Source organism: Procambarus clarkii, chromosome 49, assembly GCF_040958095.1.
Source record: "Procambarus clarkii isolate CNS0578487 chromosome 49, FALCON_Pclarkii_2.0, whole genome shotgun sequence".
Classification (NCBI taxonomy): Eukaryota; Metazoa; Arthropoda; class Malacostraca; order Decapoda; family Cambaridae; genus Procambarus; species Procambarus clarkii.
This window is the reverse complement of record NC_091198.1, coordinates 21,299,653-21,325,189: the sequence shown is the minus strand read 5'-3', so window position 1 is coordinate 21,325,189 and position 25,537 is coordinate 21,299,653. Positions and strand designations below refer to the sequence as shown.

General features: G+C 51.3%; 1 protein-coding gene across 1 annotated transcript; it reads right to left on the bottom strand.

Moving 5' to 3' along the window:
• Positions 1–232: 232 nt before the first annotated feature.
• Positions 233–20,790, bottom strand: LOC123763135 (sodium/calcium exchanger regulatory protein 1). Its single transcript, XM_045750074.2, has 4 exons — positions 20,634–20,790; positions 3,357–3,529; positions 1,548–1,652; positions 233–807 (listed from the first exon to the last, which is right to left on the bottom strand). Exons 1-4 carry the CDS (start codon positions 20,701–20,703, stop codon positions 757–759), a joined length of 399 nt encoding a protein of 132 aa, XP_045606030.1. The 5' UTR covers positions 20,704–20,790; the 3' UTR covers positions 233–756.
• Positions 20,791–25,537: the final 4,747 nt, after the last annotated feature.

Here is a 25,537-nt window from a genome sequence, read left to right as displayed (position 1 = left end):
TTACAAATACAAGTCACTTTGAGTGACTTGTATTTGTAATGTGTGATAAAGGTGTCATATGAATTTTATATTTCTCAAGTTTAGTTTCCACAAATCTTATTCCAAGTTTCTGCAGAAGACTACATAAATATATATTGTGCAGATACCATCATGGGGTAGGTAGTCGGGACCGGACCACCAAATGACACCTATGCTACCGTAAATGTAGAGAAGGAAAATTATACACTGTTACTACAAATATCAAATTTTCTTAATCTTGATTTATTGTGTAAAATACATAAAAAAAAACTAGCATATTTGAGCTTAATGTTTACCATGAGTGGTACATGTAATGACAATGAGGCTGTCCCCGTTTTATACTATGTTGATTCATACTGTTGTAATGAGGCTCAAACTGTACCGGTAAATTATATTTAAATTTTTATCCGTAATTGTTAAAAATGGGTCTCGAGTAGAGACTTGTGGAAGTGTATCACACATGCTTTGGGTTGTCAGTAGGGACTAAAAATAAAGATGTTTATCACTGGCTCAGTACTTGTATCAAACTGTTTGTAAATATTTATGAACAGTCATGACAGACATGGAAGGAGATCTTGGTAACGAGACTGGTCGCAAGTGGTGGGTTGCTGGTGCGTTTTAATGCATACAGACGAGGAAGAGAAAGATGACGGATGTTTGGTAGTGGTGCTGTTGTGGCTACAGAGTTTACTTCTGCTGCCATCGCATCACCTGTTACTGCTGTCACTGTTGCTTCTATTACTGGCGCTTGTAGATACGCTTCGACACCACACCATCACACTCTGACAGCTTAAAAAATTATGTTGTTAGTTTATTTGCCACCATTATTTAAAAATAAGAGTTGTCAGCTTTTTCACATATCACAATGAATAGAGCAACATCATCAGTGGCGTAACAAATTATCAGACACATTATGGCACAGATAACAGGAAAGCTGTAGGTAAAACATATTACTAGATCTTAACTTTATATTGAAATGAACATTTCTTTAGATGTGATGTCAGTGAACATGCTGTAAAGATTTACCAAGTGGGGATGGGGGTCATTGAGGAGGACTTATCAGGGAAAAATAAGAAATTATCAGGGGAAAATGCCAAGCCATTACGAATATATAGCACTTGGAAGGGGATCAGGATAAGGATTTGGGATGTGACGGGTGAAAGGAATGATGTTCAACCACTTGGGCGGTCGGGGATTGAACGCGGACATGCATGGATTTACCAGGGAATGCTTGAGGAGGACATGCCAGTGGATGCTAAAGCAGGACATAACAGGGAGTCCTTAAGGAGGGCTTACCAGGAGGTACTGGAGTACTTACCAGGGGATGCTTGAAGAGAACATACAGAGGGAGGTTTGAGGAGGATTTACTGGGAGGTTCTTGAAGACATACAAAAAGGTGCTTGAGAAGGACATACCAGACGATACTTTAGGAGGATTTAAAAGGTGAAACCTGAGGAGAACTTTGTAGGGAGGAAACTGTAATAGGAACTTAAGGAGGCTATAAAAGAATAAGCCTGAAGGCGACTTACCATGATCATCTGTGAGTCGGTGAACTCCCTTGTGTACTTAGCACTCTTGCCCTTGGTGGCATTCTGCACCTGGATCAGCTTGTCTCCTTCCAGCGTGAACACCGTCTGTGGCAGATCAACAGTGTCTTAGAATTGGACAGGTGATGCATGTACTGTACTAGTTATTAATGTGCTGGATATTGCAACACTGAGTAAAAGACTACTGCGTTTGCTTTCTGGAAAGCAGATACAGATATAATGAGTATAAACTACCATTAACCTCCTAACTGCCCACCCTACATTAGCTTAGTTTCTTGATGAGTACAGGTATAACAAAATTAAAGAGAAAATATTTTTTCTTTCTATTTTCTAAAACATTGCTTTCTGATGTTGGGAAAATACAAAAATATTATTATAATAATTTTAATTTAGCCTTAGTGAGATGAAATATTAATGGCATCATATTCTGCACAATTATTTTCAAGTTAACTATTTGTAATAGATTTCTTCTCATCGTTAATATCTTCCAGGTCCATAAAACGTCTTCAAAATTTTGCGTCAATGTTCCCCAGCATGGACCCGAGTCAGGGGATGGTGATGCACCTGACATGGTGCCCATCATTATACTCTACTAATGCCCAGGATGGAAACTAAGGCTTTTAGGAGTGTTTCCAATATGGCAAACTACTATGAAGTCTGAAAGGTGGGGAGGGGGGGGGGGGAGGGATTTGCTTTTGAATCGAGTTTGTTTTACCTGTTTTTCACCTGTTTTTCAGTTGTCAACACATACAACATAACCACAACATTGCATGTTGACCAGACCACAGCACTAGAAGGTGAAGGGACGACGACATTTTGGTTCGTCCTGGACCATTCTCACAATTGACTTGAGAATGGTCCAGGACGGACCGAAACATTGTCGTCCCTTCACCTTCTAGTGTGTGGTCAGGTCAACATACTTCAGCCACGTTATTGTGACTCATCGCCTGCACAACATTGCATCTAAGGAACAATTTTAAAATATAATTGATGGTTACAGTGTGTATTTGATGGGATGTTTATACTGCATGTTTTGAGGGATGAAGAATGGGAACTGTTAGGAGAAAGCAACATGCCAATACGACTATATATCATTTGGAAGGGATCAGGATAAGGATTTGAAATGGGATGGTGGAAAGGGGGATGGAGGAATGGTACCCAATCACTTGGATGGTTGGGGATTGAACGTCAACCTGCAAGAAGTGAGATCGTAGCTTTACCGTCCAGTCAATGTGGTTGGGCACTGGGAGGGAGAGACAGCCACATACTATATCTAGTAACAAATATAAGAGAAAATAGCTCAGGAGTCAATACATTAGACAACTAATGCTTATAAACACCTCTGTAAACACAAACAGATGAATAAACAGCACATGCAAATGTACACACAACGGAACTGAAATACAAGAGTAATGAGGAGAGACTTATAGAGGCATTAAACGTGCCAAAACTAGAAGTTAGAAGAAAAAGAGGTGATATGATCACCGCTTACATACTAACAGGAATCGACCAAATTGACAAAGAGAAATTCCTAAAACCAGCAACTTCACTAGCAAGAGGAACGCAGATTCAATCTGAGGAAACAGGTGCCGAAAAAATATTAGAAAGTTTTCTTTTGCAAAGACAGTGGTAGATGGTTGGAACAAGCTAAATGAGAAGGTGATGGAGGCCAAAACCGTCAGTAGTTTCAAAGTGTTATACGACAAAGAGTGCTGGGAAGACGGGACACCACGAAAGTAGCTCATCCCGTAACTACACTTAGGTAATTACACACACCCATTACACACTTACCTTACAATCTCGGCCATCGAAAGTGGACTCGTCGACCTCCTGGCCGAGCTTGAACTTGAGTTCAGTGGTCTTCAAGGTGGTGGTCGTCTTGAGGTTCCACTCCCCGTTGTTGTCTATCAGCTCCACCGTCGGCTTGCTCGTCTGACCCAGCTTCCTCAGCATCATGCCCACACCTTGGTGAGTACAACTAGGTGAGTATGACCACACACCATAAGAGGCAATGAGTGGTGGTGATGGGGATAGTGAGTGGTGGTGGTGATGGGGTAGTGAGTGGTGATGGAGGTAGAGAGAGGTGGTGGGGGTCCACAGCTTCAAGCTCAAAAAACCACAATGTAGGACAGAAAACAGGAGATGTTTCTTCAAACAGTTCACAGGGTTATAGACCCATGGAACTGCCTACCCGCCAAAGCCATAAGTGCCAAAACGCCACTGAACTTTAAAATCCATCTTGGAACACATTATCAGGACAAATGGAGGGACTTTCGACAAGCCACTGGCTTCCTGTCCTCATTGAGGCCACTAGAGTGCTAGTGGTCCTCAGGTAAATTCAGATAATTACTCAAACACTTCGTGAATTAATAGCTTTATATACAGTAATATTCAATTTCAATTACAATTACAATTTTAAACTACAATTACAATTACAAAATTAAAATATACAATTTTTGTACATGATAGTTAACTACCGTAACATGTTCTTTTGTGTAGTTTATTAATAATAATAATAATAATACAGTAGTAATTTGGTTGCTAGGCGACGATAGGCTTAGACCAACACTGACAGGATGGGTGTGGGGGTCCACCACCACCCACAGGATGGGTGTGGGGGTCCACTACCGTCCACAGGATGGGTCTGGGGTCCACCACCATCCACAGGATGGGTGTGGGGGGTCCACCACCGTCCACAGGATGGGCATGGGGGTCCACCACCGCCCACAGGATGGGTATGGGGTCCACCACCATCCACAGGATGGGTATGGGGGGTCCACCACTGTTCACAGGATGGGTATGGGGGTCCACCACCACCCACAGGATGGGTATGGGGGTCCACCACCACCCACAGGATGGGTATGGGGGTCCACCACCACCCACAGGATGGGTATGGGGGTCCACCACCACCCACAGGATGGGTATGGGGGTCCACCACCACCCACAGGATGGGTATGGGGGTCCACCACCACCAAAAGGATGGGTATGGGGTCCACCACCGTCCACAGAATGGGTATGGGGGTCCACCACCGCCCACAGGATGGGTATGGGGGTCCACCACCGCCCACAGGATGAGTATGGGGGTCCACCACTGTTCACAGGATGGGTATGGGGGTCCACCACCACCCACAGGATGGGTATGGGGGGTCCACCACCACCCACAGGATGGGTATGGGGGTCCACCACCACCCACAGGATGGGTATGGGATCCACCACCGTCCACAGAATGGGTATGGGGGTCCACCACCGCCCACAGGATGGGTATGGGGGTCCACCACCGCCCACAGGATGAGTATGGGGGTCCACCACTGTTCACAGGATGGGTCTGGGGTCCACCATCACCCACAGGATGGGTCTGGGGTCCACCACCACCCACAGGATGTGTATGGAATCCACCACCACCCACAGGATGGGTATGGGGGTCCACCACCACCCACAGGATGGGTACGGGATCCACCACTGCCCACAGGATAGGATGGGGGTCCACCCACCACTCACAAGGTGGATATGGGGTCCACCGCCACCCACAGGATGGGTATGGGATCCACCACCGCCCACAGGATAGGATGGGGTCCACTACCACCCACAGGATGGGTATGGGATCCACCGCCACCCACAGGATGGGTATGGGGTCCACCACCACCCACAGGATGGGTATGGGATCCACCACCACCCACTGGATGGGTATGGGATCCACCACCACCCACAGGATGGGTATGGGATCCACCACCACCCACGGGATGGGTATGGGGGTCCACCACCACCCACAGGATGGGTATGGGGGTCCACCGCCACCCACAGGATGGGTATGGGGTCCACCACCACCCACAGGATGGGTATGGGATCCACCACCACCCACAGGATGGGTATGGGATCCACCACCACCCACAGGATGGGTATGGGATCCACCACCACCCACGGGATGGGTATGGGGGTCCACCACCACCCACAGGATGGGTATGGGGTTCCACCACCACCCACAGGATGGGTATGGGGTCCACCACTGCCCACATGATGGGTATGGGGTCCACCACCACCCACAGGATGGGTATGGGGTCCACCACCATCCACGGGGTCCATTATAAATTAACTAGACTGTCACCAGGCAACCAGGGGAACACAGGTACTTGTCTAGCTGTGTACGCCCGCCCACTGGTCATGTTGTACCCGTTGCGTTATAACGGAACTATTCTGACGTTCGAATTGTTTGTAAAGTCTAACTGTGAAGTTGTTGATGGAGGTGGCTTCCGCTAGTTCTTTCAGTGTGTGGCGAGTATAAACAATATAATCGCTCCAAACTCATTAGCACTAATGATATCACTCATACCTTTTCCTTAATTATAGTTATCATTCCTTCCAACCTATTGGAGGATGATGAGATGAGGTGTAGTCCAATCATATAAGCAATTGAGAAGCCAGTAATCATCTCTTCTGCCAAACAGTCACAGAAAAGCCACTACTTCACTATCTCCTGGAATGTCAAGCAACCAACGACCTTATAAGAGCTTCAAGAGTCCCTGAATCTTGCAGTCACCACCCTGAAGCCGTCAGCACTGCCACTCTTCTGGTCAAGAAAAAGGTGTCCAGCAGCGGGAGACCCTCATAAACACAGTCAAGCAGTATCTTGCAGTCACCACCCTGAAGCCGTCAGCACTGCCACTCTTCTGGTCAAGAAAAAGGTGTCCAGCAGCGGGAGACCCTCATAAACACAGTCAAGCAGTATCTTGCAGTCACCACCCTGAAGCCGTCAGCACTGCCACTCTTCTGGTCAAGAAAAAGGTGTCCAGCAGCGGGAGACCCTCATAAACACAGTCAAGCAGTATCTTGCAGTCACCACCCTGAAGCCGTCAGCACTGCCACTCTTGTGGTCAAGAAAAAGGTGTCCAGCAGCGGGAGACCCTCATAAACACAGTCAAGCAGTATCCTCCCCCGCACTAGCAGCCTGACGATTTAAATGCGACCTCAGAACACAGTATACATTCATTAAAAAATAACAAAAATAAAATCTAACACTTACGGGCTATTCATGCCCGTGCCACCTCCTGGTTGGCTAAATCGAGTAATCATCAGTACAATTTCCAGTGATTCAGTTAACTTCAGCACAGACGCTTCGGAGTTACCACACACCTTCAATCACAAGAATGTAGCACTCGGTGTATGCAGTTCTAACCGACCCCAAGATGCTCCAGCTTCGACACAGAGCAGACAGTAGACTAGAACCGCATCGAGCTCCCACGCTCTCAGCCGCATCGAGTTTAGACACTCTCCGTCCCCCATCGAGCCTCCACGCTCGCCCGCATCGAGCTCCGCTACTGCGGCCTCACTCAGCTCTCACCTCTGCTCCAAACTCCGTCTCAACGTCTACGACATTGCTGTAACCAAGACTACTAAATAAATATCAAAACCCCACTAAACACTGTATCTAATCTACTCAACAACGTAACATAATCGTATGTTACAAGTGTGCTATCTTGGTTTGGTGTTGGGGTTAAGGCCTCTCAACCTCTGTAACGGGTTATTAAAACCACCACAATAGCCTATTAATCACCTTACAATTAGAAACTGTACTTGTGGTCAGTCTCGAGCCCATTGTTGATGTGACGATGTGCATTGAATTTTGTAACTAGCTCATCAAGATTGTAACTTGCTTAGCTAAATGAGTTGTGGCGTTCAGTCCCTGAGCCCATTATGTACCTCTGTAACCATTCCCCGTGGTGTAGTGGTTAAGTTACTCACCTAGCGTTTCGCGAGCGCTTTGTCCTGGGTTCGTATCCCGGTCTGGGAGGATTTACTGAGCGTCAGTCCTTAATTGTAGCCTCTGTTTACCAAACAGTAAAATGGGTACATGGTTGTTAAACGATTTGGCGGGTCGTATTCCGGGGAATATTAGGATTAAGGGACTGGCCCGAAACGCTATGCGTGCTAGTGGCTGTACAAGAATGAATGAACTCTTGTACAGTAGATATAAAAAAATAACGCTTTCCACTACCGCCCTCATGATGGGTATGGGGTGCATAGTAAATGAACTAAACTAAACTCCTGAACATAGTTGAGGACTGAAGTCTGTATATAGACCAAGAAGCAGGGTACACATCCCTGTGTATATATCCCTGTGGAGGTGTCGGCAACCTTGTCTGCCAGGGTGAGGGGAAGGGGGTCCAGGGTGAGAGGAAGGGGTCCTGGGTGAGGGGAAGGGGTTCTGGGTGAGGGGAAGGGGTCCAGGGTGAGAGGAAGGGGTCCAGGGTGAGGGGAAGGGGGTCCAGGGTGAGGGGAAGGGGTCCAGGGTGAGAGGAAGGGGTCCAGGGTGAGGGGAAGGGGTCCAGGGTGAGGGGAAGGGGTCCTGGGTGAAGGGGAAGGGGTCCTGGGTGAGGGGAAGGGGTCCTGGGTGAGGGGAAGGGGTCCAGGGTGAGGGGAAGGGGGTCCAGGGTGAGGGGAAGGGGTCCGGGCAAGGGGTCCAGCTCCCCGGATGTAAACACCGTGTCAGTCATGGCGCCGCGTAAACAAACTCCCGCCACGTTACTGGGAGGTGAGTCACCTACGCTGTCTTCTTCTCGTTTGTCTTCAACTTCCGCGCCTCACCTTTCACGTCCATAAGAGCAGACATGTGCAAAACATATGCCAGGATCCTCACTAAGCTCGGTTGCAGAAGTACAGGTTCCTGCAGGAAGCGCCGGACCAACCGGTTGTGATGATGATAAGGATCATGTTGATTTAGGGAAAAGTACACATATACGAAATGAGTTACAAGTGGGCCTGCGGGCCGCTCCAAGCAAGCCTGGAGCGGCCCGCAGGCCCGCAGGTCCAGCAGGTTTGGGCCTGCTGGACCAAACTATCACAAATCAAGCCTGGCTCCAGGCCAGGTGTAGAGACACTGGCAGAACCTGTTTCAGGTATACTCCAGCTATACGTAACTGGTATTATTTATATATATATATATACACAAGAAGGTACATTGGGATTGTGAGGCTACATAACAATGATTACATTCTTGTAAAGCCACTAATACAAATATTTATTCAGGTAAAGTACATACATACAAGGTGAGATACAAAACGTTGATGGATTTATAGATAGAGCTGGTACATACAAGGCATGTACCTAGGTACATACAAGGCGTGTACCTAGGTACATACAAGGCATGTACCTAGGTACATACAAGGCGTGTACCTTGGTACCTAGTATTCGCGGCGTTTATTAAACGAAGACTTTGAACCTTCTCAGCAGCACCACCATGGTATCTGGTAGCGTCCCGCCTCACCACCATGGTATCTGGTAGCGTCCCGCCTCACCACCATGGTATCTGGTAGCGTCCCGCCTCACCACCATGGTATTTGGTAGCGTCCCGCCTCACCACCATGGATTCTGGTAGCGCCCCGCCTCACCACCATGGTATTTGGTAGCGTCCCGCCTCACCACCATGGATTCTGGTAGCGACCCCGCCTCACCACCATGGTATCTGGTAGCGCCACGCCTCATCCCCATGGTATCTGGTAGCGTCCCGCCTCACCACCATGGTATCTGGTAGCGTCCCGCCTCACCACCATGGTATCTGGTAGCGTCCCGCCTCACCACCATGGTATCTGGTAGCGTCCCGCCTCACCACCATGGTATCTGGTAGCATCCCGCCTCACCACCATGGTATCTGGTAGCGTCCCGCCTCACCACCATGGTATCTGGTAGCGTCCCGCCTCACCACCATGGTATCTGGTAGCGTCCCGCCTCACCACCATGGTATCTGGTAGCGTCCCGCCTCACCACCATGGTATCTGGTAGCGTCCCGCCTCATCATCCACGCCATAAGATGGAATACACAGCGTCGTAAATAGCAACATTTCATCCGCTTTTATAATCGAAGATTCCAACTTGGGCCTAAAAAACATGAGACGAAGATGGAGCCAGCCAGCCAGGCAGCCGAGGACGGGGCTCGAGTGGCCACGAACTCATACAGCTGGGACAACGAGGCTAGTTGGCTGAAGAGAGAGCTTCGTCTCATTTCCTCGTAGTGACTCACAGGTAAATAGTGCATAATTCACAGGGTTCGATTCCCAGCCGAGGTAGAAATAAATAGCCAGAGTTTCTTTCACCCTTGTGCCCCTGTTCACCTGGATCTAAAATGGTACCTGGGAGTTAAACAGCTGCTGCGGGCTGCTTCCTGGGAATGTGTATGCGTGTGCTAGAGAGATAGAGATCTCAAGCCTCTATTGTATAATTCATAAAAGAATGAATGCTTGAATAGACGAAAAATAGACAGGTTAGAGAGGCGGGGTCCAAGAGCTACTAGCTCGATTCTCTAGACAACTAGTCAATACAAGAGAGGGAGGGAGATAAGAGGTCAAGGCTGGGCCGCCTCGAGGGGCACCTGACGGAGGCGTTATCTGTCTCAGTCTTATTGATAAGATGTGGACACCGGCGCCCAGTATAGCAGTCACAGGTGGTAGTGCTTACCTATCTGACTACTAGAGTGTCAGGTCTAGCTCTTGGTGCCCCGCCTGCCACCCTTGTTGGTCCCGTTGCTTTATAATTTAACTAATCTGCTGGTCGAATTCTTTGGCGAAACTGGCCTCAAGGTCGGAGCCGGTCAGCCGAGCGGACAGCACGCTGGACTTGTGATCCTGTGGTCCTGGGTTCGATCCCAGGCGCCGGCGAGAAACAATGGGCAGAGTTTCTTTCACCCTATGCCCCTGTTACCTAGCAGTAAAATAGGTACCTGGGTGTTAGTCAGCTGTCACGGGCTGCTTCCTGGGGGTGGAGGCCTGGTCGAGGACCGGGCCGCGGGGACACTAAAAGCCCCGAAATCATCCCAAGATAACCTCAAGAAGGTTCTGGGTGGAGGCGGCTTCCACAACTTCCTTCAGTGCATTCCACTTGGATGATGACTGGAGGAAGGGAGGAAGGCGCCAGTGTTTGGTTGCCAGGCAGACACACAGGGTCAAAATGTTGGGTTGTGTGGGTGTTGGGGGGGCTCCATGTTGGGTTGTGTGGGTGTTGGGTGGCTCCATGTTGGGTTGTGTGGGTGTTGGGGGCTCCATGTTGGGTTGTGTGGGTGTTGGGGGGGCTCCATGTTGGGTTGTGTGGGTGTTGGGTGGCTCCATGTTGGGTTGTGTGGGTGTTGGGGGCTCCATGTTGGGTTGTGTGGGTGTTGGGGGCTCCATGTTGGGTTGTGTGGGTGTTGGGGGGCTCCATGTTGGGTTGTGTGGGTGTTGGGGGCTCCATGTTGGGTTGTGTTGGTGTTGGGGGCTCCATGTTGGGTTGTGTGGGTGTTGGGGGCTCCATGTTGGGTTGTGTGGGTGTTGGGGGGCTCCATGTTGGGTTGTGTTGGTGTTGGGGGCTCCATGTTGGGTTGTGTTGGTGTTGGGGGCTCTATGTTGGGTTGTGTGGGTGTTGGGGGCTCCATGTTGGGTTGTGTGGGTGTTGGGAGCACCATGTTGGGTTGTGTGGGTGTTGGGGGCTCCATGTTGGGTTGTGTGGGTGTTGGGGGCACCATGTTGGGTTGTGTGGGTGTTGGGGGCTCCATGTTGGGTTGTGTGGGTGTTGGGGGGCTCCATGTTGGGTTGTGTGGGTGTTGGGGGGCTCCATGTTGGGTTGTGTGGGTGTTGGGGGGCTCCATCTTGGGTTGTGTGGGTGTTGGGGGCTCCATGTTGGGTTGTGTGGGTGTTGGGGGCTCCATGTTGGGTTGTGTGGGTGTTGGGGGCTCCATGTTGGGTTGTGTGGGTGTTGGGGGGCTCCATGTTGGGTTGTGTGGGTGTTGGGGGCTCCATGTTGGGTTGTGTGGGTGTTGGGGGCTCTATGTTGGGTTGTGTGGGTGTTGGGGGCTCCATGTTGGGTTGTGTGGGTGTTGGGGGGCTCCATGTTGTGTTGTGTGGGTGTTGGGGGCTCCATGTTGTATTATGTGGGTGTTGGGGGCTCCATGTTGTGTTGTGTGGGTGTTGGGGGCTCCATGTTGGGTTGTGTGGGTGTTGGGGGCTCCATGTTGGGTTGTGTGGGTGTTGGTGGCTCCATGTTGGGTTGTGTGGGTGTTGGGGGCTCCATGTTGTATTATGTGGGTGTTGGGGGGCTCCATGTTGGGTTGTGTGGGTGTTGGGGGCTCCATGTTGGGTTGTGTGGGTGTTGGGGGCTCCATGTTGGGTTGCGTGGGTGTTGGGGGCTCCATGTTGGGTTGTGTGGGTGTTGGGGGGCTCCATGTTGGGTTGTGTGGGTGTTGGGGGCTCCATGTTGGGTTGTGTGGGTGTTGGTGGCTCCATGTTGGGTTGTGTGGGTGTTGGGGGGCTCCATGTTGGGTTGTGTGGGTGTTGGGGGGCTCCATGTTGGGTTGTGTGGGTGTTGGGGGCTCCATGTTGGGTTGTGTGGGTGTTGGGGGCTCCATGTTGGGTTGTGTGGGTGTTGGGGGCTCCATGTTGGGTTGTGTGGGTGTTGGGGGCTCCATGTTGGGTTGTGTGGATGTTGGGGGGCTCCATGTTGGGTTGTGTGGGTGTTGGGGGCTCCATGTTGGGTTGTGTGGGTGTTGGTGGCTCCATGTTGGGTTGTGTGGGTGTTGGGGGCTCCATGTTGGGTTGTGTGGGTGTTGGTGGCTCCATGTTTGTTGGGTTGTGAGGGTGTTGGGGGCTCCATGTTGGGTTGTGTGGGTGTTGGGGGCTCCATGTTGGGTTGTGTGGGTGTTCGTGGCTCCATGTTGGGTTGTGTGGGTGTTGGGGGCTCCATGTTGGGTTGTGTGGGTGTTGGTGGCTCCATGTTGGGTTGTGTGGGTGTTGGGGGCTCCATGTTGTATTATGTGGGTGTTGGGGGCTCCATGTTGTATTATGTGGGTGTTGGGGGGCTCCATGTTGGGTTGTGTGGGTGTTGGGGCTCCATGTTGGGTTGTGTGGGTGTTGGGGCTCCATGTTGGGTTGTGTGGGTGTTGGTGGCTCCATGTTGGGTTGTGTGGGTGTTGGGGGCTCCATGTTGTATTATGTGGGTGTTGGGGGCTCCATGTTGGGTTGTGTGGGTGTTGGGGCTCCATGTTGGGTTGTGTGGGTGTTGGGGGCTCCATGTTGGGTTGTGTGGGTGTTGGGGGCTCCATGTTGTATTATGTGGGTGTTGGGGGGCTCCATGTTGGGTTGTGTGGGTGTTGGGGCTCCATGTTGGGTTGTGAGGGTGTTGGGGGCTCCATGTTGGGTTGTGTGGGTGTTGGGGGCTCCATGTTGGGTTGTGTGGGTGTTGGGGCTCCATGTTGGGTTGTGTGGGTGTTGGGGGCTCCATGTTGTATTATGTGGGTGTTGTGCAGCCGACACCAACATATGTGGTGTTGGAACTTAGGTCAAAAAGTATCGCCCTGTGATGCTACAGTAGGCTGGGCGGACACACACACTGGTGGCTGAGTGGACAGCACGCTGGATACGTAGTCCTATGGACCGAGGTTCGATTCCCGGCGGCGGTGGAAACAAATGGGCAGAGTTTCGTTCACCCTGATGCTCCTGCTATCTAGCAGGAAATAGGTACCCGGGAGTTATACAGCTACCACGGGCTGCTTCCTGGCTGTGTGTGTGTGGAAAAAAAGATTGATTGACAGTTGAGAGGCGGGACCACCGAGCCAGAGCTCAACCCTCGCAAGCACAACTAGGTGAAATACACTACCTTCCTTACCTATACTTCATCCCATCAAAACGTCAAATAGTGACTTTTTCATTTAATGACGTTTTCGTTTTTCATCCATCTTGCTTTTCATAAAGCAAGATGGCGGGAGATTCAATGGTTTTTATTGCCAACCATCACAACCCCCCACCACACATGCGCCCCCCACCACCACACATGCGGCCCCTACCACCACACATGCGCCCCCCACCACCACACATGCGGCCCCCACCACCACACATGCGGCCCCCACCACCACACATGCGCCCCCCACCACCACACATGCGGCCCCCACCACCACACATGCGCCCCCCCCACCACCACACATGCGCCCCTCCCACCACCACACATGCGCCCCTCCCACCACACATGCGCCCCCCCCACCACACATGCGCCCCCCACCACCACACCTGCGCCCCCCCACCACCACACATGCGCCCCCTCCCACCACACATGCGCCCCTCCCACCACCACACATGCGCCTCCCACCACCACACATGCGCCCTCCCACCACCACACATGCGCCCCCTCCCACCACCACACATGCGCCCCTCCCACCACACATGCGCCCCCTCCCACCACCACACATGCGCCCCCTCCCACCACCACAGATGCGCCCCTCCCACCACACATGCGCCCCCCACCACCACCACACATGCGCCCCCCACCACCACCACACATGCGCCCCTCCCACCACACATGCGCCCCCCACCACCACCACACATGCGCCCCCCACCACCACCACACATGCGCCCCTCCCACCACACATGCGCCCCCCACCACCACCACACATGCGCCCCCCCCCACCACCACACATGCGCCCCCCCCACCACCACACATGCGCCCCCCTCTCCCCACCACACATGCGCCCCCCACCACCACCACACATGCGCCCCCCACCACCACCACACATGCGCCCCCCACCACCACACATGCGCCCCCCACCACCACACATGCGCCCCCCTCCCACCACCACACATGCGCCCCTCCCACCACCACACATGCGCCCCCCACCACCACACATGCGCCCCTCCCACCACCACAGATGCGCCCCTCACCCACTGATTAAGGTCCAACAAGCTATCATACTATCAGTAGCACTCCAGAGATAATGTTAAGGGTCCTCCCGGGTCACCTCGCGACAGCCCAATAACCACGACGGCCCAACTAACCGACCTTGACCTCACGCCGCCCCCTGCTGAGCTGAGCACTAACTGCCTCGTCAGGTGACTGACCCCCTGCTGTTAACACGACCTGACAACACAGAAGATCACTTGCCATAACTACTTCAATGAACCATAAGCAGTGTGTTTGGGTACAAGTGACAGGATGAACAACCCAGCGGGTTTTCTTCCTATTGGGGAGTGTTGTACATGCTGCTATGGCGGTGTGTCCACTCACAGGATGAGTGACGCTGCCCAATACTGTCACTATGGTGGTGTGTCCACTCACAGGATGAGTGACGCTGCCCAATACTGTCACTATGGCGGTGTGTCCACTCACAGGATGAGTGACGCTGCCCAATACTGTCACTATGGCGGTGTGTCCACTCACAGGATGAATGGCGCTGCCCAATACTGTCACTATGGCGGTGTGTCCACTCACAGGATGAGTGGCGCTGCCCAATACTGTCACTATGGCGGTGTGTCCACTCACAGGATGAGTGACGCTGCCCAATACTGTCACTATGGCGGTGTGTCCACTCACAGGATGAATGGCGCTGCCCATTACTGTCACTATGGCGGTGTGTCCACTCACAGGATGAGTGGCGCTGCCCAATACTGTCACTATGGCGGTGTGTCCACTCACAGGATGAGTGGCGCTGCCCAATACTGTCACTATGGCGGTGTGTCCACTCACAGGATGAGTGGCGCTGCCCAATACTGTCACTATGGCGGTGTGTCCACTCACAGGATGAGTGACGCTGCCCAATACTGTCACTATGGCGGTATGTCCACTCACAGGATGAGTGGCGCTGCCCAATACTGTCACTATGGCGGTGTGTCCACTCACAGGATGAGTGGCGCTGCCCAATACTGTCACTATGGCGGTGTGTCCACTCACAGGATGCGTGGCGCTGCCCAATACTGTCACTATGGCGGTGTGTCCACTCACAGGATGAGTGGCGCTGCCCAATACTGTCACTATGGCGGTGTGTCCACTCACAGGATGAGTGGCGCTGCCCAATACTGTCACTATGGCGATGTGTCCACTCACAGGATGAGTGGCGCTGCCCAATACTGTCACTATGGCGGTGTGTCCACTCACAAGATGAGTGGCGCTGCCCAATACTGTCACTATGGCGGTATGTCCACTCACAGGATGAGTGGCGCTGCCCAATACTGTCACTATGGCGGTGTGTCCACTCACAGGATGAGTGGCGCTGCCCAATACTGTCACTATGGCGGTGTGTCCCCTCACAGGATGAGTGGCGCTGCCCAATACTGTCACTATGGCGGTGTGTCCACTCACAGGATGAGTGACGCTGCCCAATACTGTCACTATGGTGGTGTGTCCACTCACATGATAAGTGACGCTGCCCAATACTGTCACTATGGTGGTGTGTCCACTCACATGATAAGTGACGCTGCCCAATACTGTCACTATGGTGGTGTGTCCACTCACAGGATGAGTGCCGCTGCCCAATACTGTCACTATGGCGGTGTGTCCACTCACAGGATGAGTGCCGCTGCCCAATAAACTCGCCCCTCGAGGCAAAATTAAAAACAAAATTAGCAGTAGACTTTAACTGAAGTATATACAGGAACTTCTCGAGTGAGCTGAAGACGGAGCTCTATAATGATCCTATATGACGGGAACATTATATAAGCCCTGCTGCAACAGCCCATCGTCCTGTTTACGTTGTAGTTACAGCCACGATGAGAACCATCTCCTTGAGGTTATCTTGAGATGATTTCGGGTCTTTAGTGTCCCCGCGGCCCGGTCCTCGACCAGGCCTCCACCCCCAGGAAGCAGCCCGTGACAGCTGACTAACTCCCAGGTACCTATTTTACTGCTAGGTAACAGGGGCATAGGGTGAAAGAAACTCTGCCCATTGTTTCTCGCCGGCGCCCGGGATCGAACCCGGGACCACAGGATCACAAGTCCAGTGTGCTGTCCGCTCGGCCGACCGGCTCCCCGGCATTGATGAACATTCCTGAATTTATTTGAATTTACCTTAGGGGCCACTAGTATTAGTGGCCTCGACGAAGATAGGAAGCCGGCGGCTTGTCAAAGGTGCCCCTATTTACCCCGAGGATCTTTTCCAGTTGTATTTCAACGCCCAACAGAGTTTTGGCATTTACGGCTTCGGCGGGTAGGCGGTTCCACGGGTTTATAACCCCTCTGGGTGAAGAAGTATCTCCTGTTCTCAGTCCTACAGTGTGGCTTGTTGAGCTTAAACCCGTTGCCCAAATTATGTGGGTTATATCTATACATATTCTCAATATGAGTTGTTTCAGTTAGTCCTGGAACTCACAGTTCCTGCGACGGCGCTGGAACCAATCATATTGGCGTAAGCCTTTCCATTGGAGAAATTCAGCGCCGTGGAGAGGGGGGGGGGGTGCCTGCTGCCTGGGTAACAGCTTCTCCCTCGTATCAACCTACCCTAAGCCTTTCCATTGGAGAAATTCAGCGCCGTGGAGAGGGGGGGGGGGTGCCTGCTGCCTGGGTAACAGCTTCTCCCCCGTATCAACCTACCCTGACTTTGCGCCCTGGTGAGGCCACTCCAGACCGACAACCAGAGCACAACTCCATAGTCTCCTGAGACTGACGGATGCCTATCATCCTCCCACACATCCCCATCCTGGTGATCTTAGCTATATCTTAGGTGGATATAACCCATTTATAATTTAGATAATGTGCATGGCAAACTTGCATAGCTGTTAATCAGCGGCATATAGCGTAGACTGTGAGAGTGGTGTGGAGAGCACTGAGCGTTATCACCCACGTGTTGGGGCGGGGACGGAGGTAATTGTGCAGTAATTAGAGGACATTAAACCGGACCCTTAACTTTGCTAGGTGCATGAGCACCTAGCAGTAAGTAGGCACCTAGGAGTTAGACAGCTGTTGTGGGTTGCATCCTGGGAATGGTCAATAAGGTGGTCAAGTTGATCTGATCAGAGAAATATATAGGTCCGGATATTTTCATTTTCTACCACAGACGTGGCCAGACATTTACAATGCTAACCAGCATATATACATTTTCTTCTGTCCTCCATGGACAGGGTGAGAGATGTGTTCAACATATAGTTCAGTGAAGCCTGGCCTCGGGCCGGGCTTGAGGAGTAGAAGAACTCCCAGAACCCCATCAAGCAGGTATCAAGCAGTGATTTATTGAACAATCAACCACAGAAGGTGATTGTAGTGCTTGCATCACCAGACAAGGAGACCTCAAGCAACTCTTATGCATTTCTCGACACACATGACTGGGTTGGTACTCCCTTGAACACCAGGTACTGCCTCTCGCCTCAGGCACTACCAGGCTCACAGTACCAAGGTCCGGAGTGATTGTTTTAGACTACCAGTACCAGGAACAACGGCGTCTAGACTTGTCTCTCTCAGGCACGCGCGCCGTAGCGACCGAACACAAGGGTGTATACCGTGTCGACCGAACACAAGGGTGTATACCGTGTCGACCGAACACAAGGGTGTATACCGTGTCGACCGAACACAAGGGTGTATACCGTGTCGACCGAACACAAGGGTGTATACCGTGTCGACCGAACACAAGGGTGTATACCGTGTCGACCGAACACAAGGGTGTATACCGTGTCGACCGAACACAAGGGTGTATACCGTGTCGACCGAACACAAGGGTGTATACCATGTCGACCGAACACAAGGGTGTATAATGCGTCGACCGAACACAAGGGTGTATACCGTGTCGACCGAACACAAGGGTGTATACCGTGTCGACCGAACACAAGGGTGTATACCGTGTCGACCGAACACAAGGGTGTATACCATGTCGACCGAACACAAGGGTGTATACCATGTCGACCGAACACAAGGGTGTATAATGCGTCGACCGAACACAAGGGTGTATACCGTGTCGACCGAACACAAGGGTGTATACCGTGTCGACCGAACACAAGTGTGTATACCGTGTCGACCGAACACAAGGGTGTATACCGTGTCGACCGAACACAAGGGTGTATACCATGTCGACCGAACACAAGGGTGTATAATGCATCGACCGAACACAAGGGTGTATAACGTAGTGACCGAACACAAGGGTGTATAATGCGTCGACCGAACACAAGGGTGTATAATGCGTCCACCGAACACAAGGGTGTATAATGCGTCGACCGAACACAAGGGTGTATAATGCGTCGACCGAACACAAGGGTGTATAACGTAGTGACCGAACACAAGGGTGTATAACGTAGTGACCGAACACAAGGGTGTATAACGTAGTGACCGAACACAAGGGTGTATAACGTAGTGACCGAACACAAGGGTGTATAACGTAGTGACCGAACACAAGGGTGTATAACGTAGTGACCGAACACAAGGGTGTATAACGTAGTGACCGAACACAAGGGTGTATAACGTAGTGACCGAACACAAGGGTGTATAACGTAGTGACCGAACACAAGGGTGTATAACATAGTGACCGAACACAAGGGTGTATAACATAGTGACCGAACACAAGGGTGTATAACATAGTGACCGAACACAAGGGTGTATAACAGTGACCGAACACAAGAGTGTATAACATAGTGACCGAACACAAGGGTGTATAACATAGTGACCGAACACCAGGATGTATAACGTGTCGACCGAACATGACTGAGGGATACATCACTCACGGGTGAAGTAATCACAGATAAATCTCCATTTTACAAGACAATGCTAAATGTAATCAGAGCCAAGTCTACATCATTAACAGGTAGCCCGTGGGATGAGAACCCAACGAAGATTATGAAGCAGATGAATACTTTGATCAACGAAGACAACTTCAAGACACTGCACAAAGAAATCTCATTAACGTGACGTTTCATCTATGGGAAAACCAGTAGGATGTGTGCGTTGCGTGGGACTACTCAGAACGCGGGTTCGAATCTTGCTCAAGGTTCCTACTGATTGTCTCACTAAATATGCTATTACCTTAATCTTTAAAACTAGCAATGTAAATGAAGAATTCAAGAATTTTCTTAACCCGAGAGGGCCCTGACAGCTGTGTGGACAGCGCTTCGGATTCGTAGTCCTGAGGTTTCGGGTTCGATCCCCGGTGGAGACTGAAACAAATGGACAGAGTTTCTTTCACCCTCATGCCCCTGTTCACCTATCAGTAAATAGGTACCTGGGAGTTAGACAGCTGTTACGGGCTGCTTCCTGGGGGAGGGTAACAAAAAGGAGGCCTGGTCGAGGACCGGGCCGCGGGGACGCTAAACCCCGAAATCATCTCAAGATAACCTCAAGATCTCAAGATAACCCCAAGACACTTTTTTAACCATCAACAATTAACGAGCAGTTCACAAGAATGTAGAGAAAACAAGTTCATTCAACCATTGCAGGATGTCCTTACTCTCTGGTTCATATTTCTAAATTTGCCGCCGGAAATGGTGTTCAGTCAGTGGGCTGTGATTGGCTGCTTGGTAAGCTCCACTAGCGGCTGGTTCAGAGCATAGCGAGGCTCAGCTCATCAGTGTTTTAAAACTGATGAAGTACTTCTTGCAGAAAGTAATTAACTTAGCAAGGGGGGCCTGACGGCTGAGTGGACAGCGCTCGGTATTCGTAGTCCTAAGGTTCCAGGTTCGATCCCGACAGAGGCGGAAACAAATGGACAGAGTTTCTTTCACCCCTGATGCCCCTGCTCACTTAGCAGTAAATAGGTACCTGGGAGTTAGATAGCTGCTACAGGCTGCTGCCTGGGACCGGGCCGCATGGACACTAAGCCCCGAAATCATCTCAAGATAACCTCAAGAAGATAGCAGTTTGGCCGCCATAGCGAAGGAAGAAAGGATCAGTTCTCGGCCTCTAAATACAAGCGGTAAATCTTCTCAGACTGATCCCCCCCTACCACTGTGTCTTGTGGCGCAGTGGTAAGACACTCGCCCGGCGCTTTGGCCTCGGTTCGTATCCTAGCCGGGGAGGATTGACTGGGCGCCAATCCTTAACTGCATCCTCTGTTCATGCAGCAGTGAATAGGTATACCTGGTAAACGATTTGGCGGGTCGTATTCCGAGGAAAATATTAGCATTACGGACCTGCCCGAGACGCTACGCCTGCTAGTGGCTGCACAAGAATGTATAAGAACTATTGTATAAAAAAAATAAATTAGTGGAAGCCTGTATCGACGGAAGGCTTCCAACCCTCGGCCCTTGCTGACGAAGCCACCAGCTGCGGCCACGATGCAAAGAACGCCTTTATCAACGGGTACAACAAGGGCCAGCAGGCGGGGCATTAAGGTAGGTAAGTACCGCTACTTCACAGGAAGAACTTGAAGACACTTACCGAGAGCCTTCATGAACTCGTCGAAGTTCTCCGAGGACTCGAGGACGTACTTGCCAGCGATGGGAGCCATTGTGGGAGCGAGGAAGGTGACCTGGGCACAAGAGCGGTGACTGAGGAGTGAGGCCTGGCGGCTCACCCGCCCGCCTTTATATACCTCCCGCCACCCGGTGCCCAGAGGCCGCCATATTGTTGTTTGGCGTTGGGCTTAAGGCCTATCAGCCGCCGGACCGTTATTAAGGCCTATCAGCCTCTGGAGGGTTATTAAGGCCTATCAACCTCTGGAGGGTTATTAAGGCCTCCCAACATCCACCAGATGTTGATAGCACTACTTATGCATTAATGTGTCAAGCTACTTCTTGCTACAGATGGTTGTCCTGCCTTGCAGCTGTTTTGGCGGGAAAAAGCCTTTGTGCGCAATCCAGTGGCGGCTGAACTTGGCGGGGGACTTGAAACCAAGTCTTGTCCTCTAACTTGTTCACAGTAAAAGTTGAAGAGGTAACTTAGGGGGGGATTTAGCGCTTTGGAGAATTCTTCAATGTTTGTGTCTTGGAGTGGGAGATCCTGTGTTCTGTTGCAGAAGAGTTCGGACCTATCACACACCATCGTTCCGTGCAAGATATAGTCAGTGAGGTATACAGTCTACCGCATACTATTATTGAAACGTGCAATGGCAGAAAAGGGATGTGAGATATTCTCGCCTAACTGCAGAGATGGAGAGAATTTGTTCCAGCCAATGGACACCTGATTATTTGGAACCGTAGAGGAACTGTGTGTAAAAGGATTTAATACAACGAGAATAGGAGTTACTTGTAAAGTGCCTCACATTGTGGGGTGAGAAACCTTTAGCTTGGTGAAGCTAGCCAACTAGCCACTAGGGAGTGAGTGGGGGGGGGGGTGTTGAGGCTCCACCAATGGCCGCCGGCCTCCTCCCGTATAGATCGTCGTCGAGAGGTAACATTCAGGTACGGTTATTGAGACAATACGGTACATCTCAAGACAATATAGAGTAGCTTAGGCTCGTTCTGCCCTCCTCCAGGAAGTGCCATGACCGCTCCTGCTCCCCAGTTGCCAGCGGCCAGATTCACGAAGCAGTTACGCAAGCACTTACGAACCTGTCCATCTTTTCTCAATCTTTGGCGACTTTGTTTACAATTATTAAACAGTTAATGAACTCCGAAGCACCAGGAGGCTGTTTATAACAATAACAACAGTTGATTGGGAAGTTTTCATGCTTGTAAACTGTTTAATAAATGTAACCAAAGCCGTCAAAGGTTGAGGAAAGATGTACACGTTCGTAAGTGCTTGTGTAAGTGCTTCGTGAATCCGGGTCGTGGTTGTCGTCGTGTCCTGAGTCGTGGAGTCAGCGCCTCTGTCGTCTCCCGGAACTAACACATGCACCTGGACGCTCCTGTCTGCATTTTACACATTACTCAAGCACCTTCCCCCCATCCCCAACGTCAAGAAAGTGTCGCACTAAAGTGCCCTTATTTTAACCTACCAGAGGACCCAAAACAGAAAACGAGATATTATGCCAATTTCGCCGCTACCGTTTTCTAGTACGATGATGATTTTTGGCCTTCTTAAGGTTATGTTGAGATGATTTCGGGGCTTTTTAGTGTCCCCGCGGCCCGGTCCTCGACCAGGCCTCCACCCCCCAGGAAGCAGCCCGTGACAGCTGACTAACACCCAGGTCCCTATTTTACTGCTAGGTAACAGGGGCATAGGGTGAAAGAAACTCTGCCCATTGTTTCTCGCCGGCGCCTGGGATCGAACCCAGGACCACAGGATCACAAGTCCAGCGTGCTGTCCGCTCGGCCGACCGGCCTACCAGCCTTAGGGTAGAGTATACGTCAAAATGCGACGTGCTATTAGGAGGACGGGTTGATCTGTCAGGTTGTGGTGCATGCAGGAGGGACACGTGTGTGATGAGTCTGGTGATGAGCACAACGAATTGTAAATATTTTGGATCACTTTTATTTGAAGGTGATGAGTTGTATCATCACATGAGGAGTGACTTGTGCAGTCTGAGCTTGTGCAGCTTACTCACTGTAGGTGCAGCCTGCACATGACTGTAAAGCTGCCGCCCAGTTGGGTGGGTGTGGAGCACATGACTGTAAAGCTGCCGCCCAGTTGGGTGGGTGTGGAGCACATGACTGTAAAGCTGCCGCCCAGTTGGGTGGGTGTGGAGCACATGACTGTAAAGCTGCCGCCCAGTTGGGTGGGTGTGGAGCACATGACTGTAAAGCTGCCGCCCAGTTGGGTGGGTGTGGAACACATGACTGTAAAGCTGCCGCCCAGTTGGGTGGGTGTGGAGCACATGACTGTAAAGCTGCCGCCCAGTTGGGTGGGTGTGGAGCACATGACTTTAAAGCTGCCGCCCAGTTGGGTGGGTGTGGAGCACATGACTGTAAAGCTGCCGCCTAGTTGGGTGGGTGTGGAGCACGTGACTGTAAAGCTGCCGCCCAGTTGGGTGGGTGTGGAGCACATGACTGTAAAGCTGCCGCCCAGTTGGGTGGGTGTGGAGCACGTGACTATAAAGCTGCCGCCCAGTTGGGTGGGTGTGGAACACATGACTGTAAAGCTGCCGCCCAGTTGGGTGGGTGTGGAGCACATGACTGTAAAGCTGCCGCCCAGTTGGGTGGGTGTGGAGCACATGACTTTAAAGCTGCCGCCCAGTTGGGTGGGTGTGGAGCACATGACTGTAAAGCTGCCGCCCAGTTGGGTGGGTGTGGAGCACGTGACTGTAAAGCTGCCGCCCAGTTGGGTGGGTGTGGAGCACATGACTGTAAAGCTGCCGCCCAGTTGGGTGGGTGTGGAGCACGTGACTATAAAGCTGCCGCCCAGTTGGGTGGGTGTGGAGCACATGACTGTAAAGCTGCCGCCCAGTTGGGTGGGTGTGGAGCACGTGACTGTAAAGCTGCCGCCCAGTTGGGTGGGTGTGGAGCACATGACTGTAAAGCTGCCGCCCAGTTGGGTGGGTGTGGAGCACATGACTGTAAAGCTGCCGCCCAGTTGGGTGGGTGTGGAGCACGTGACTGAAAAGCTGCCGCCCAGTTGGGTGGGTGTGGAGCACATGACTGTAAAGCTGCCGCCCAGTTGGGTGGGTGTGGAGCACATGACTGTAAAGCTGCCGCCCAGTTGGGTGGGTGTGGAGCACATGATTGTAAAGCTGCCGCCCAGTTGGGTGGGTGTGGAGCACATGACTGTAAAGCTGCCGCCCAGTTGGGTGGGTGTGGAGCACATGACTGTAAAGCTGCCGCCCAGCTGGGTGGGTGTGGAGCACATGACTGTAAAGCTGCCGCCCAGTTGGGTGGGTGTGGAGCAAGACTAGTAACTGTGTGACTCACCATAGATGTAAAGTGCCTTGTATAGTGACTGTTGTGAGCCTCTTGTTGAACCACTTGTGATATAACAAGACTATTGATATGTGTATTTGTGTAAATGTATGTATATATGTGTACATGTATATATAATATTAATAATTGTGTAACTAGCTTCAAAAGATTGTCACTTGCTTAGCTAAACCAACAATGGGTTCAGTTCCTGAACCCATTATGGGCCTCTGTAACCCTTTACACCATACCCATGGAATGGGTATGGGGGTCCACCCTCGCCCATGGGATGGGTATGGGGTCCACCCTCGCCCATGGGATGGGTATGGGGTCCACCACCACCCACAGGATGGGAATGGGGTCCACCACCGCCCACAAGATGGGTATGGGGTCCACCACCACCCACAGGATGGGTATAGGGCCCACCACCACCCACGGGTCACCATTGAGGACAGGTCCTGTGAGTACTACACCATATCCTGCAGGAATTCCCTCCCCGCAACACGCTGGGAAGGTTTTCCTGTAGTGTGGACACAAGCCCTTGCCTCACTCGGTAAATATATCACCCCATATGAAGTATCCACACGCAAGGTATTAACACTAAAGGTCTGTAAGTAAGACCTTGGTGTTGTCGTCGGAGCTCTTGAATGTAAACACTGGCCCCCCCCCCCCTTGAGACCGTGCTGTAACTACCCCTATACCACACCAGACATTCCCTTTCCTGTTATTTTTGCGTGATAGGAGGAACTGAACGTTGGGCAGGATTAGCGTGTCGCGTTTCCTATCACGTCATCACAGGTGATAAGGTGATAATTCTTGCTAATTGCTCGACGATTGTTCCTTGATAGTTTGATAACTTGTGTACCAGCCTGTGTTATAAGCCTGCGTGTCAATTGCACATTCGTCGGATATGCTAATTGGGGGAGATATTACTCGCTTCTCGAGCAGTGAATATCTTGCAACGATGGTTTGCTGCAAAATAAATTGTTTATGGTGGTTTGTATGTTTAGTGTGAGGCTGCTAGTTGAGTCCCACCAGAAATCTTTTGTTTAGGTCATTGTTTACTAGGTTATTTAAAGCGTGTGAGCTGGGGCTTGAGGAGATGAAAGTTTGTGTCAACAAGTAGTTACGACCGAGAGAGTGTCGTTGGTAACGAGGCCTCGGGAGGCGCGGAGAGTCCGGGTGCTTGTTTACTGGTTAAAACACCTGTTTAGCCTGTGTGTGTGTGTGTGTGTGTGTGTGTGTGTGTGTGTGTGTGTGTGTGTGTGTGTGTGTGTGTATGTGTGTGTGTGTGTGTGTGTGTGTGTGTGTGTGTGTGTGTGTGTGTGTGTGTATGTGTGTGTGTGTGTGTGTGTGTGTGTGTATGTGTGTGTGTGTGTGTGTGTGTGTGTGTGTGTGCGCGCTCACCTAATTGTGCTTGCGGGGGTTGAGCTCTGGCTCTTTGGTCCCGCCTCTCAACTGTCAATCAACTGGTGTACAGGTTCCTGAGCCTACTGGGCTCTATCATATCTACACTTGAAACTGTGTATGGAGTCAGCCTCCACCACATCACTGCCTAATACATTCCATTTA

Bases quoted from the DNA above. Each gene is read 5' to 3' on its own strand.
- LOC123763135 (XM_045750074.2), bottom strand. From the start codon at position 20,703: ATGGCTCCCATCGCTGGCAAGTACGTCCTCGAGTCCTCGGAGAACTTC. The intron at 3,530-20,633 runs GTAAGTGTCTTC...GTACTCACCAAG, and splicing joins CGAGTTCATGAAGGCTCTCG to GTGTGGGCATGATGCTGAGG. The intron at 808-1,547 runs GTAAGTCGCCTT...TAATTTTTTAAG, and splicing joins CCGACTCACAGATGATCATG to CTGTCAGAGTGTGATGGTGT.